Source organism: Jaculus jaculus, chromosome 16 (genome assembly GCF_020740685.1).
Source record: "Jaculus jaculus isolate mJacJac1 chromosome 16, mJacJac1.mat.Y.cur, whole genome shotgun sequence".
NCBI classification, from domain to species: domain Eukaryota; kingdom Metazoa; phylum Chordata; class Mammalia; order Rodentia; family Dipodidae; genus Jaculus; species Jaculus jaculus.
The window spans coordinates 5,797,679-5,812,698 of record NC_059117.1 but is presented as its reverse complement, the minus strand read 5'-3'; the positions used below and the strand labels follow the sequence as shown (position 1 = coordinate 5,812,698).

Here is a 15,020-nt window from a genome sequence, read left to right as displayed (position 1 = left end):
ATGATTTTTTCTTGAGGCAAGTCCAAGAGACAGGCCTTTGTTTTATGAGCACATGTGTGCAGAAGAGAATTGTGGAACCAGGGCCCCTAATCACTACAATCAAATCTCAGACATGCGCACCATCTTGCATGCATCTGTGACCTTGTGCTTGCCTCACATTTTGTGTGCCTGGCTTATATGGGACCTGGAGAGTCCACCATATGGGTCTTTATGCTTTGCAAGCAAGCACCTTAACTGCTAAGCAATCTCTCCAGTGCTAAGATGACTTTTATTTTCTTATTAAATGTGAGAATTCACTGGTAACAATATCTGAGTGTAGGGATTTCTTTCTGGAAATGCCTTAACTTGCATATTAAGTTTCCTGATAGATATAGGACTATCTACTGATTTTTGTGTCAGTTTAGTAAAATGTATTACTCCCAATTTTCCATTTCATCCAAATTTTCAAGTGTTTGGCAAAAATATGTTTGTAATACTACATTACTTTTTTAAAGCTTTTATAATACATCTTATTTTGCAAGAAAATAAATTACACAACTTAAAAACTAAACTGCAAAAATTAAGCAGTCATTAAAATATTTTAGCTTATGGCATACAGAGACTCTTATTTTTTAATATGTGTAGGGTCACTATGTTTGTAGCTTTGTTAATTCTACTGTGATTTGTTTTCTAATTCATTGATTTCTCATATTATCTTCATTATACTAACAGACTTCCCTCCATTTTTAAGTTTTGGTAAACTCTGGATACTGATTATCATTGTTCCTTCCTTATAATTCAGCTGTATAGCACTAATCTAGGTGTGAATACATTTATTATTATTATTTTAGTTTCCTTAGAAAGTGTTTGGATCTTGTTATGTAGATCAAGTTTTCCTTGAACTTTCAGTAATCCTCCTGTCTCTGCCTCATGGGCACTTGCGGCATTCCTCCAGTCTCTGCCTCCTGAGTAATTGGATCACAGATGAATGCCATGAGGCCCATCCCAACATTTATTATCAAGTTCTAGTACTTTCTATGTTTTGTTTTGGTTTATTGACTGAATCATAGATTTTAAAAAAGATTTTTGTTTAATTTTTAAGAGAGTTGGGCAGTTTTAGTCATTTTCCATCATTAATGTTTAGTTTCTTATGGATAAAAGTGAATATAAAACAATACTTAAAATCTATATCCAGTAGCTTTAATAATAAGTCATAAGTATCAGTCAGTTTCTCTTGTCTCTGAGGTTGGATAATAAATCAGGGCCTGAAAGCTGTCTGGCTTTTCTTGAGGTTTTTCTTTGCCTAATGGTTTGTTCTGTTCCCACACTGTGTCCCAGAATTCTGGGAAGCCTAGCACATGGCTTAGTTCCCTTTGGTCTCTTTGGGCTGGGATGCCAGCAAACTCCTCTTTAAACGTCAGTAGCTTTCCACTTCCCTCCTATCCCTGTGACAAGAAGCGGCTGAAGAGCTGGCTGACTTGCTCTTCTCTTTCAGGACATTGCCTCACATGCTCTGAGCACTCTGTCGTCATCTCATACGCTTTTCCATGTGCTCTTCAGTTCATGTCTCACAGGCGACTCTCAGATCCCAGCAGAAGCCAGTATGCCCTTGTTTCTTTACAGACCACCTCACGTGTGCCAGTGGGAGGATGTGACATGATCACAGTCAGAACATGTGCTTCTTTTCTGTAAATACTCCACTGGCTTCCAACCAGACTGGGAATAAAATCCTAATCCCTCTGTATGGTTTTCAAGGAACTGGCTCTTGCTTCTTCCCACCCTCCCTGGTGCCCAGTACCAGCCCGACACACTAACTATGCTTGGTCTAGTGATCTCCCTGCTTGCTTAAGTAGGCCAAAATCATGGTCCTTGAGCCTCCTTGAAACACAGGTCTGACTATGTCGCTGTGTCTCTGAATTTCCAGTTTATGCATGTAAAAGCAACTCAGAATGGCTTTGTGGCCCATTGTTATCTAAGAAGCCCCTTCAGGGATGCATCTCACAGAAACACATGATTTTCCTTCACACAACTCATCTTCATTGAAATTACATAACTATGCTGTTTCTCTCCCACATTAGGCTGTCAACCCCATCAGAATGCTTCGTCTGCCTCATCTTCTCATCTTGGGGCCACTTTGGCACAGGCTAGTAACATATGCAAGTGGCCTACAAGAGAGTGAGGAAAGAGTAGCCAATATTACATCTCTGGGATATCACTTAATGTTGTCTCAGTCTACTTGGGATTTCTCAAGAGGCTGCTTCTAGGAGTGCCTTATTTTATTGTGAGGCTTGCATAGTCTCTCTGCAGGAGCTCTCTGAATGTACAAGACAAGCCTCTTCAGCTGCTGCTGTTTCTGTGTAACTGTAACTATAAACAGGCTCGTTACATCCCTCCAAGAAAGTAAACAAACCTGAAAATCAAGGAGAGTGTCCCTGGAACAAAAGCAATGTCTAATTGTAGTAATAGTAAGGAGAAATACATCAATCAACATGCAATTTCTTCTTCATTCTAGTTTATAGCATGTTTAATATGTACTCCTCTTAATTTCCCCTGATAATTTCATCTTATTTAGCATGTGCATGTGAACAGTGTGTGTGTGGCGGGGGGGGGGGGGTTGATTCAGGTGTCTCCCGCAAACTTAGGTGTTCTGAATGCCATGACCCCACCTGATGGTAATTTGGGAGTTTAAAACTCCTGGAAGCCGAGTATTGTTGGGGGTGGGCTTATGGGTGTTATGACAAGCTTCCTCTTGCCAGTGTTTGGCACACTGTCCTTGTTGAGCACCTGATGTGGGCCAGGGGGTGATGTCCACCCTTTACTCATGCCATCGGTTTCCCCTGCCATCGTGGAGCTTCCCTTTGAGTCTGTAAGTGAAAATACCCCCCCCCCCCCCACCAATCTGCTCTTGGTCAGGTGTTTTCTGCCAGCAATACGAGCCTCACTGCAACAGTGTGTGTGCATGCATGCTTGTATGTGTGTGGCCGCACATACATGTGTAGGTGTGTGTTCACACAGTATGCAGGCATGCGAGGCCAGACATAGATATGCATCTTCCTTGGTCATTCTCCACATAGTTTTTTTTTTTTTAACAGCATCTGCCAATGAACTCAGAACTCACCATTTTAGTTAGACTCGCTTGACTTCCAAGGAGTCCCTGTTTCTACTTCCCAAGGGCTGTGACGACAAGCACATGCCACCATGCTTGTCATTTTAAGAGGGTTCTGGGAATCTGAGCTCAGATTGTGCGTGTGTGTATGTGTGTTTAATGACCACTGATTATCTGATTTAAATTATGAATATTTCAGAATTACTGTCTACATGAGACCTCATATCCTTCACCAGTCTCAGAGGCAAATACTTTCAGCACACTTCACCATGGTGTTACAGATTGTTTCCTTAACACTCCTGTCTTTGCCCACAAAACACTGAACTCCTCAGGAAAGAAAATCATATGTGATAGTCATCTTACCATCTCTAGTTCCTGGATGTAATTTAAATCAGATAGATAATCAGTGACCATTAAATGCACACAATCACATTTTATCTGAGGCCTGATGAAGGCATTGGAGTTAGTAGGTGTGTTGGTTAGGCAGAGGCATTTTGATTTTTAAAAAATATTTTTATTTATTTATTTGCAAGAGATGGGGGAGTGGGCACATGCCAGGGTTTCTTGCCAACTGCAAATGAACTCCAGACACATGTGCCACTTTGTACATATGTCTTTACATGGGTGCTGGAGAACCAAACCCGAAACAACAGGCTTTGCAAGCAAGCACCTTTAACTACAGAGACACGGCTGGGTGGAAGCACATGGGCATCTGGCGAACCTCGCCACTGGGGCTCTGAGGTGGACAGCAGCAAGGAGTGAAGACAAAGACACGGAACGCCCAGGTGGCTGACGGCTCAGCACCCTTGTCTACGTGGCTCCCTGCTTCTCGACTAGTCAGCAGAGCGAAGACCCAGGCTGTGCAGTGGTGAGGTAATGCGCAAAGCGATGGTGTTTGCTGGAAAGGGTTTTTCTTTTGGAACGAAAGCAGTCTGGTATGGAGAAGGTTTACTTGACTTTCTGCTTTTTCCTGCTTGGAACTGGGGCTTGTGGCTTCATGAGATGAGGACAGGACGTAGCTAAGGATGGCGGGGTGGGCAGATGCAGGGAGCATGGTGGCTTACTCAACAGCCGCACTTTCTACTTCCTGTCTGTGGCATCGGTGCAGGCTGGCCAGGCTTCCCTGTACTTAGGCCCAAGTGTATCCCTAACCTGCACAATGAAAGCAGTGCCTGGCACAGGAGCCCTGAATGCTGTGCGAGGAGCTCTGCCTTTGATCTTTATGCACTGAGAAGCGGAGGATGGTTCAGGGGTTGAATGCACAGTTTTGAATCCTTGGTTCAAGTCCCACTTCAGTCTCCAGTTGTTTAACTTAAGGAAATGATCATCTTCAACATGAACCTCATCAGGGACACTTGATGAGGCAGAATGTAAGTGTCTGCTTTTGCCCCATTTGATTCTGGGTGCCAGTGTCTGAGGGCACAAAGGCAGTTTCTGACTGACACTGAGTAATCAGGCACTGTGTATGTGTGTGTTTGGTAGTGCCAGGAATTAAATGCAAGTTTTGGGCATGTTCAGCAAGTGCTGTACTACTGAGCTGGGACAACACAGTCACAACCCTGAAATGACATTTGCTAATGTAATACCTCTAGTTGGACCACTGTGGGTGGAAGGAACAAGGTCAAGGAAAAAGGAGAGAGCTCGTCTGTTAGGGTTCTGCCAGAGCAAAATCCAGTTTAAAATCAAAAATCAGAAATCATTCCAGAGCTTTTAAGTGGATTCTAGCTGACATGTTTGTCACAGATCATTCCAATGGTGTAGATTTTATAAATGTTTCCTAAGACTGCAATGCCTTGATGAAGAATGTCGTAGAAGGAATTGCTCATAAAAGTTTATCACTTCCTGGGTTGGAGAGATGGTTTAGTGGCTAAGTGCTTGCCTGTGAAGCCTAAGGACCCCCGTTTGAGGCTCGGTTCCCCAGGTCCCATGTTAGCCAGATGCACAAGGGGGCGCATGCGTCTGGAGTTCGTTTGCAGAGGCTGGAAGCCCTGGCGCGCCCATTCTCTCTCTCTCCCTTTATCTGTCTTTCTCTCTGTGTCTGTTGCTCTCAAATAAATAAATTAAAAAAAATTAAAAATTAAAAAAAAAAGTTTATCACTTCCTGTAGCATCTTGTGTCATCTACAGGAATGTGAAGAGGGGTCCAGAAGTCACTGGTGAGGGTAGCCTGGACTAAAGAAATGCATGACTGACAATACAACTCCTTATTCCTTCACAGTGGCTGTCAGTGTTTGAGCATCTGCTGAGAATTCCAGCTCCTGGGAAGTCCAAGTGTAACTTCCTTCCCAGGAGTCTACTTCAGAGATCAGCACAAGCTCATCTGTGGAGCCCTAGAGAGGGAATCTGAGCCCAGCAAGAAGGCAGCATAACCTCTGAGGCCATGAAACAGGCCTGGTCCTAAATATTACACTGCATTTTCTTGCCAAGGATACTTGAAAATCCCATACCTGTGACATGGGTGGTATATTTTGAACAATGAAGGAAGACGCCTGTCTAAAGCAGGTGCCTTGAATGAGCACACATCCATCAATAATAGATGGGTAAGGATATTCCACAGCTCGGAGGATGACTGACCCCCCCCTAAAATTTACAAAATTATTAACTGGCCCAGATAGGGCTTAAGCCTAGGTTTGTGTGCCTGCAGAGCTGGACTTGGACTCTCTGCATGACATCGCGAACTCTTGGCCCTGAGCCTCCTGGGCCTCCATCCACACACACACTGTGCTCTCAAGCTACTGACCTAGAGAGACTCCTGGTGCTGTCTGGAGTGACTGTCGCAGCCCACAGAGAACATGGGTTCTTGTCCAGGCCCGAGTCCTACAGTCATGGTTTAGCAGCAGAATCTACGTTCCATGAGAAGGCGATAAACACAGGGACAGGCCCGCGGCCGGTCATCTCACTTTGCTCCTTCCTGTTCTTGACCCCGGACACTCACCTCTGCCTGCCAGACAGGGTTCACAGTGTTGCCGATGATCCGGGATCTCCGCTCCTGCCCATGGTGCGGGAGTGCAGGGAAGATGCTGTGCTTCCCTGGCTGAATGGAAATCTTCAGGTAAGGGTCTGGGTTGAAAAACATCCCTTTCTTCAGCCCCATAGCCTGGAAATCTATAAAACAAATGGTATACTAATTTAAGTATATATTAGCAAGGTTAACTATATCAAGCCCTATGTAATAAAAATTCATTCAAAACCCAGAAGGCTGCTTTCAATGTGTTGACCATATTCCCTTCATTGCAAGCCATTTTCTCTACTGTAGCCTGTCAACAGAATACATCTTTTTAAAATCTGGAGTAAATATTCCTCAGTGTTTCTTAATTATTCTACATAGATCTCAGCTCAAAATTTCTATTATTTCTCCATGAGAGGGTCTTGTCCTTGTGTCAGTCTGTGTTTCGTTTTGCTGTCCGGCAGGTTGCTGTGGGACTCAGCCCTGCTCCGAGGCTCAGCGCTGACCGAGGTCGAGAGAACTTTCCTTAGTGTTTTGTGCACTTTGCTCGGCTAGGGCTTAAGCCATCTTTCAAGCTCCGCTTTCCTTATCAATCCAGCTGCTGTGGTGGTCAGTACACATTCCACAAGAGGGGCACTGGCCCTCACTAGACCGAATTTCTGATGCTCCACAGGCAGGTTAAGATACCTTTAGCTACGTGAGAGTCAAGGGTCACCTTGAGAAAGATGCTGGTCACAGAGGGAGGAGAACTGACTGGGAATTTGATGGGTGCAACATACGAAATTGTTCTGCAAGGTGGACACACACAAAAATTATGTTCTGCAGTTTGACAATAAATGTGGACTTTACACAAAAAGTCCGCATTTTACTGATTTAGTGAGGTGACACAAGCTTGTCTCTGCAGCGAGACTGTGATGCCAGGGAGGAGAGCATCAGAGAAGGGCAGAGGCCCCGAGGTTGTCCCCCGGGGTCGCCCCACAAGAGCGGAGTCAGGGGACAAGTGCAAACAGCGGTCGAGGACACAAGCCTGTGTGTGGCTGATTCTTGGCTGGTGTCATGGAGTGTGGGTTTCGGGGCTCTCCCAGCTCCCTGGCACTGATGAGTAGCCCCCTTGGCCTAGACTGCAAACATTGTGTGGTTCAGTGCCTCAATCTTCCCCGCAGTCAGTCCGGGAGCTTTGGCCGTGCTGAGCAGAGGACGCTCAGACCTAGCACACCCCTCTGCGGAAAGCCGAGCGTGACTTTCTGCAGGTCACTAGAAGACAGTCGCAATGCATATTGTCACAGCTGGGCTGTTGGAACTAAAGCATGTCCTTCACCCGGCTCCACAGTGGCACTCGTAAATGCTGCAGCTTGTTTCAGGGCTGTTTTCTGCAATTGGTCTTGTTTTTCATCCTGTATTTGACAGTCTTTTGTGTAAAGCCAAAAAAAAAAAAAATCATTATCTTGGAAAAGTTTTCTTCCATTATTGTTCTGTTCTGTTTGTTTTGACTTCTTCACTGAGACCATGGAGGCCACTTTGTCATCCTTTCCATGTTCTGTGTGAGGACGTTCCTGAGGGACTCTGACAGCGATCTCAGGGAGGGTTGAGCCTCTGTTGTCCCCGGGGGCTCTCAGTGGCTCTCTGATGGCGCTTTTGAGGACTCCCCTTCAGTCCCTCCATGATGGCGATAGACAAAGTCACAGCCCCAAAATATGTCTGCACCCACGACCTCTGACCCTTGTGACTATATTAAATAAGTTTTGACTTAAGATGGGTGGGTTCTCCTGGATACCCAGGTGGACCCCGTGTAATTACAAGCATCCTTGAAAGATGGGGTGAGAAGAGCCACGTGGAGAGGACGGCAGACGTGGGGACGAGTGACGCAGCCACGGTGCCACAGAGCGTGTGGCAGGAATGAATTTTCACTGGAGTCTTGGGAAGCATCCAGTTTCACTAGTGTCTTGGTTTTTGTTCTTCAAGACTCACCCTGGACTTTTGACCTTCATACTGGTTAAGAATGCTTTTATGTTGTTTTAAACTACTAACTGTGTAATAATTTTTTTATAGCAACAGTAGAAAACAAATGAACTTGAGGTTCTATGTTTTTATTTTTTAAGCTTTGAAGAACTGCCTTATCACCTTTCCCCATCTCTTAAATCTCATTCTTTCCTGTATTTTATTCAATGTACAAGCAAATGAGTGATATACACTTGATTTATCTTTAGTATAGTCTATCAACAAAATGCATCACTTTATCTTGAATGGATATTCTTTCTTTCTTTATTTGTGTCTCATACTTGACAGCCTTCGACTCAAAATTTCTGTCACTTTTCCATGAGCAGATCTGGTATGCTTGTCTGTCTTTAGTTTGGTTGTCTGGCAGGTTGTTGTTGAAACCCTTACCTCTGCTTTTATACTCAGAGCTGACCTGGGTCTAGTCGACATTTTGAATCTTTGTGGGCTTTCTTTAGATTAAGAGAGCTTTCACTCTTGTCTTTCTTTAAGGCATAAAACTAACTTTGACATTTTCAAATTGTTTCTACTTTACTTTGATTTTTTACAAGTTGTATTTAGACATTTTCACATTGTTTTTGCTTTTTCATAGATGGGCACAGTGGGGTAAACACATAGGGATAACTCCTGACCTTAAGGTTGGGCATCACACCCAATTCCAGGCTGGCTTCTTTAGCAGCCAACGTTTTAACCCTGGTCACATTTCAGTGCTTGGAAACGTCATCTTGCAATGGGTGTAATACAAAGATGCACCAGGGGGCATTCTGATATGAGTTAACCAGGGTCACCTTATCAGGTGGTTCCGTGACTGCATGGGAAAGACAAAATGGGGCCAAGGAATAGAGACCATGTTCCTTCCCCAGCACCACCCTACTTCCCTGGATGGCATCTGTCTTGGACTTTAGGATCTTACTAGCGCTTGATTCGCAATAATTCCTTTTGGTTTCTGGCATGGAATTGTGTGATATTTTTGGTTACTACTATATATAGAGAGAGATATGTGTGTGTGTGTGTGTGTGTGTGTGTGTGTGTGTGTGTGTGTGTGTGTATTTTTTGTTGTTTTTTTGAGGTAGGGTCTTTCTGTAGCCCAGGCTGATCTGGAATTCACTATGCAGTCTCAGGGTGGCCTTGAACTCACTGTGATCCTCCTACCTCTGCCTCCTGAGTGCTGGGATTAAAGGTGTGCACCATCACGCCCAGCTGACTACTACTGTTTTTGAAGGTTAACATAGCTGTTATTTCTGAAGCATTTCAATGGGGACACGAGAATAGGAAACCAGGAGCTGTAAGCTTTTCTCTAAGCCCTGGGTGACAGTGCTACCACCTGCAGAGGTTCATGCACGTCCTGTCTTGGACCTCGGACCCCTGACGCCCAAGGCAGCACTGTCCTCTTGCCAAGCTAACGTCACATTCCAAGAGCTGCTCAGTGCGCTTCCTGCCCTCCATGGCACTGTGTCTTCACAGAGCCTGTGAGGCCCTGGGCTTCGTGGACCGCCTCAGCCAGAGCAGCTCAGGGCCTCTGAAACCCTTCATGCTGAAATAATTTCAGATTTGCAAAAGTGTTCCAAAGATAATGCAAAGACTTCCTACAATTTCTTTCCCTAGTTTCCCCATTGTCAACATAGTACAGAACCACAGAAGTTTCACAAAAACTAAGAACTCAGCTTACTCTAAACTATCAATTAAAAAATATTGACTAACGGCTGGGATACAATAGTTTGGTAGCATTCACTGGGTCACAGGATTGATGCACAGTTCTACAACAGAAAAGTGGCTAAATTAACAGTATTTATTTGGGTTCCAGTATAGACTTTTCTCATGAAGGTGCTGTTTTGAGATGCTCATTTAAAAAAAAAAATTTATACTCATTGGAGAAAAGACAGCCTCTTCAGCAAATGGTGTTGGGAAAACTGGATATATATCTGTAGAAGGATGAAAATAGATTCTTCTCTTTCTCCACGTGCAAGAATTAAGTCCAAATGGATTAAAGACCTTAACATCAGACCTGGAACTCTGAAACTGCTAGAGGAAAAAGTAGGGGAAACCCTTAAACATGTTGGTCTTGGCAAAGACTTTCTGAATACAACCCCAATTGCTCAGGCAATAAAACCACAGATTAATCACTGGGACCTCATGAAATTACAAAGATTTTGCTCTGCAAAGGACACAGTGAGAAAAGCAAAGAGGCAACCTACAGAATGGGAAAAAAATCTTCGCCAGCTATATATCTGATAGAGGATTAATATCTAGGATATACAAAGAACTCAAAAAGTTAAATAATAAGGAATCAAACAAGCCAATCAAAAAATGGGCTATGGAGCTAAATAGAGCATTCTCAAAGGAAGAAATACGAATGGCATATAAGCATCTAAAAAAATGTTCTACCTCACTAGCCATCAGGGAAATGCAGATTAAAACTACATTGAGATTCCATCTCACTCCTGTCAGATTGGCCACCATCATGAAAACAAATGATCATAAATGTTGGCGGGGATGTGGAAAAAGAGGAACCCTTCTACACTGCTGGTGGGAATGCAATCTGATCCAGCCATTGTGGAAATCAGTGTGGAGGTTCCTAAAACAGCTAAAGATTGATCTACCATCTGACCCAGCTATGGCACTCCTAGGCATATATCCTAAGGACTCATCTCATTTCCTTAGAAGTACGTGCTCAACCATGTTTATTGCTGCTCAATTTATAATAGCTGGGAAATGGAACCAGCCTAAATGTCCTTCAACTGATGAGTGGATAATGAAGATGTGGCACATTTATACGATGGAGTTCTACTCAGCGGTAAAGAAAAATGAAGTTATGAAATTTGCAGAAAAATGGATGGACCTGGAAAGGATTATACTAAGTGAGGTAACCCAGGCCCAGAAAGCCAAGTGCCACATGTTCTCTCTCATATGTGGATACTAGCTACGGATGACTGGGCTTCTGCGTGAGAATGAAAATACTTAGTAGCAGAGGCCAGTAAGTTAAAAAGGAAACATAAAGGGAAAGGAAAGGAAGGGAGGAGGGTACTTAATAGGTTGATATTGTATAAATGTAAGTACAATGATTGTGATGGGGAGATAATATGATGGAGAATGGAATGTCAAAGGGGAAAGTGTGGGGGTGGGGAGGGAGGGAATTACCATGGGATTTTTTTTAATAATCATGGAAAATGCTAATAAAAATTTTAAAAATTAAAAAAAAAATTTAGAGATAGTGAGAGAAAGAGAGAGAGAGGGAGAGAATTGGTGTGCCCGAGCCTCAGCCACTGCAATTGAACTCCAGACGCTTGCACCACCTAGTGGGCATGTCTGACCTTGCGCTCGCCTCACCTTTGAGCATCTGGCTTACATGGGATCTGGAGAGTCAAACATGGGTCCTTAGGCTTCGCAGGTAAGTGCCTTAACCACAAAGCCATCTCTCTAGCCCAAGCTGCTCATCTTTGATCATCTTACTAAGGTGGCTTCAGCAGAGGTTTTGGGTCACTGAAGGACTGGATTACTCTTCCTGGGCTTTCCTTCACTCCCCTCTGAAAACTGTTGACTGGTATTTGGCTTTGGGGGAAGGGCAGATAGCAGCCTCTTTATTACTTGCTGATTTCTCCATTATCCTTACTTGGTCAAGAGGGATTGGACAGATAATTTTTTTTTTTTTTTTACTTCCAATGTGAGGAAATTGAGGCACAGACTGGCTAAGAAAGCTTCTAGATAGGGTCAAGCCGAAGCGGCTGAGATTTCTACTCTCTCCATAATGCTTCTAGGTGAACAACACGTACCTGAGAGGGAAAAGCTGATCAGTCTGCGACTCCCTTGCCCTTGGACAGTCTCCTCAGAGCCAGTGTTTTTAAAAATCTGTAAGAAGGGAAATGGGAGACAAGCATTGAAATGGGTACCAATACCCCTAAATAGACATGCTTAAGCACAGTTAACTCTCCAGCCACATGCAAGAAAAGGAACATGGTTATGATTTTATTGAACAGCTATTGATGAATTTTCTAGCAACAAGTGTCTTTCTCAGCAATGGAAGATATTTTAGTGGGAGTGAGGGGTACTTTCCACAGAAATGGAAATCAACAGACATAATTACTACTAAACCTTAGGTACTTTGTAACCACTTACACACATAATGCCCTTTTGGATTCAAATTGTCCAAAAGTATTTATTTATTTATTTATTTTGTTTTTTCGAGGTAGGGTCTTACTCTGGTCCAGGCTGACCTGGAATTAACTATGTAGTCTCAGGGTGGCCTCGAACTCTCGGCAATCGTCCTACCTCTGCCTCCTGAGTGCTAGGATTAAAGGCATGAGCCACCATGCCTGGCTTTACCCAAAAGTATTTATTAAGGCAACGTCTAAGGCAGACGAATAAGGCTGATAGAGGCTTACAGTTATGATTATGTTGTGTTGCCATTTAGCAAAGCACAGTATAAGCTGACACATTGTTGCTTTTATTATTATTTAGAGATTTCCAGAAAACTGCTCACTAGGAATGATGGTGAACATATCATTAAGAGGAACTTAATTTTCAGGTGAGCCATCTACAGTTTGCTGCAAATCAGGTTGCTGAAACATTTCATTATCCCATCACATATCTCAATATATTTTAATTGGTTAGCCAAAACAATGAGTCTTTGGTTTCATTCTCTTCTAGAAAGATTTTATTCAGAGATGATCCTGAATATTTACCTTAAGTCAGAATGACTCGTGTTAGTTACCTTGGAATGTGTTGTAGGTTTATAGAAGATTGAACTTTAAATCTGAATGTCAAGCGAGTCAACATAGTGCTATTTGAAAGATAATTTATTTTGAAAAAGAAAAATAATAAAATTTAGTATTGTTTTGCTCAAGGTCATTGTTTACAGATAAATGGATTTTTCTCTTCCTTCTCTCAGGATACTTGCTGCTGTAAGAGTCGTGATTGGCTATTCCCAGTCCCTTGCAGAATTAATGATTGGATATTGCTAGAGTTAATAGCTTAGGTCAAGGGGAGTACGAAAGGGTCTTTACATCATTTCCTCTTGACTTAGCAGACCCCCCCCCATGTGACTGCATGTGTTTGACTTCAGCTTGTGAGCAAATCTTGGCAGGCTCAAGGTGGGGGCATCTCACGCAGGCTGGGCTGCTCAGTGGAGGGACCAATGTCAGCGTCAGATGGGATGAGACTTGGATTAAAAAGACAAGACCCTGTCAGCCTCTTTCATAGAAATCTGTCCCGTAGAGTCTGATTTGGTAATAAGGAACCAGAGTAAGGCACAGTTTGGCTGGGTGAGTCAGGACATGGCTGACCTCACCCTGGAGAGCCCATTTCATGTGTGTTTGTCCTTTCCATCGCTTGGTTGTTACAGGAAGTAAGTCATTTGTAGGGGCTTCACCCAAACGCTGGGTCAGAGTCCCAACTCTGGTATTGCTCAGTCCTCAAGGACATCATTAAGGCCGCAAAATACCTTCGTGTTGTGGGCTTTTCCTCTTTTTATTTTATTTATTCGAGACAGATGGAGAGAGAGAGAGAATGGGCACACCAGGGCTTCTAGCCACTGTAAATGAACTCTAGATGCATGTGCCAGCGTGTGCCTCTGGCTTATGTGGAACCTGGCGAATTGAACCTGGGTTCTTAGGCTTCACAGGCATACACCTGAACCACTAAACCATCTCTCCAGCCTTTTCTTCCTCTTCTTTTTTTTTTTTTTCCCCCCGAGGTAGGGTCTCACTGTGGCCCAGGCTAACCTGGAATTCACTATGTAGTCTCAGAGTGGCCTCGAACTCACAGCGATCCTCCTACCTCTGGCTCCTGACTGCTGGGGTTAAAAGGCGTGCGCCACCACGCCTGGCCTTTTCCTCTTTTAAAAACCCCTACTTCGGTCATGGAGTACCTGGACTGGCTCATCTGTGGGATACTTGGATTCACATGATGAAGTCTCTGGTTCCCAGTTAAAAAATCTCTACACCAAGCGTGCCCCCTTAGGATACAACTTTCTTTTATGCACAACAAAACATCACTTTCATAAACCTTCTAGGATTATGAGTCTAGAACGTGTGGAGGTATTTACTGCCTACTCTGTAACTTTTCAATCGAACACATCTTGGCTGTTTTCTGAATTTGGCACACTTTTTTCCCCTGGTTTTTCAAGGCGGGATCTCAGTCTAGCCCAGGCTGACCTGGAATTCACTATGGAGTCTCAGGGTGGCTTCGAACTCACAGTGATCCTCCTACCTTGACTTTTCCAGTGTTGTGGTTAATGGCATGCACCACCATGTCCAGCTTGACATACATTTTCTGTTCCAGGTTAACTTACTTTTTATATGAAAGTAGTGTGTCTTCCCCATGTGGGATCACTGATTAGCAAAAGGTGACCTACCACAGGAAGTGTCTGTTTACCTGAAAGGTGACAAGTTGTCTTGTTACATATCTCCCCCGAAGTCACAAATTGGGCAATAAAAGGATCTTTAAGACATATGCAAAGCTGAGGAGATGAAATCAGTGGCCACAGCGGCCTCCAGGAGCGCAGGCCCACTTCCGAGAGCCGTGCTGTGCTGCGAGCCGCCAGCCAGGAGCAGCTCGTGCGGTGCGGCGTCAGCACGCTGCAACGGTGACTGAAGTTGCCTTTTAATACTTTCCCATTCTCGAACATGTTCCATGCTGTACTATAGTGCAGAAAACTTGTGGTATGTGCAGTATTGCACATCCATGCATGCTCAGGTGTGTGTGGGCATATATGTTCAGGCTCACATGCACATGTGTGTAGGCCAGAGGTTGATGTGGGGTGTCCTTATCAATCTCCAGCCCAGGGGATCCCATCTCTGCCTCTCTGGTAAGAGGACTGTAGGCAGAAACTTCCTGAAAGTCCAGTGCTTGGGAGCTGGAGACAGAGTATATTAGTTACTTGTGCTGTGAACAAACCCCCAACGGGAAACAGTGTACGGAGGCAATGAGTTTATTCTAGCTTACAGCTCTGAGGGAATCCATTCCATGCTGGCAGGGAAGACGTGGCAACAGACACAGT

At 44.0% G+C, this 15,020-nt stretch overlaps 1 protein-coding gene across 2 annotated transcripts in view; it reads right to left on the bottom strand.

Moving 5' to 3' along the window:
* Hecw1 (HECT, C2 and WW domain containing E3 ubiquitin protein ligase 1) overlaps window positions 1-15,020 on the bottom strand; it is a 290,938-nt gene that overhangs the window by 106,373 nt on the left and 169,545 nt on the right. For both annotated transcript variants that reach the window (XM_045136063.1, XM_045136062.1), the window contains 2 exons: window positions 11,797-11,872; window positions 6,020-6,189 (listed from right to left, as the gene is read on the bottom strand). In XM_045136063.1, coding sequence (XP_044991998.1) covers window positions 6,020-6,189; window positions 11,797-11,872 — 246 coding nt within the window. The remainder of the gene's footprint in view (window positions 1-6,019; window positions 6,190-11,796; window positions 11,873-15,020) is intronic.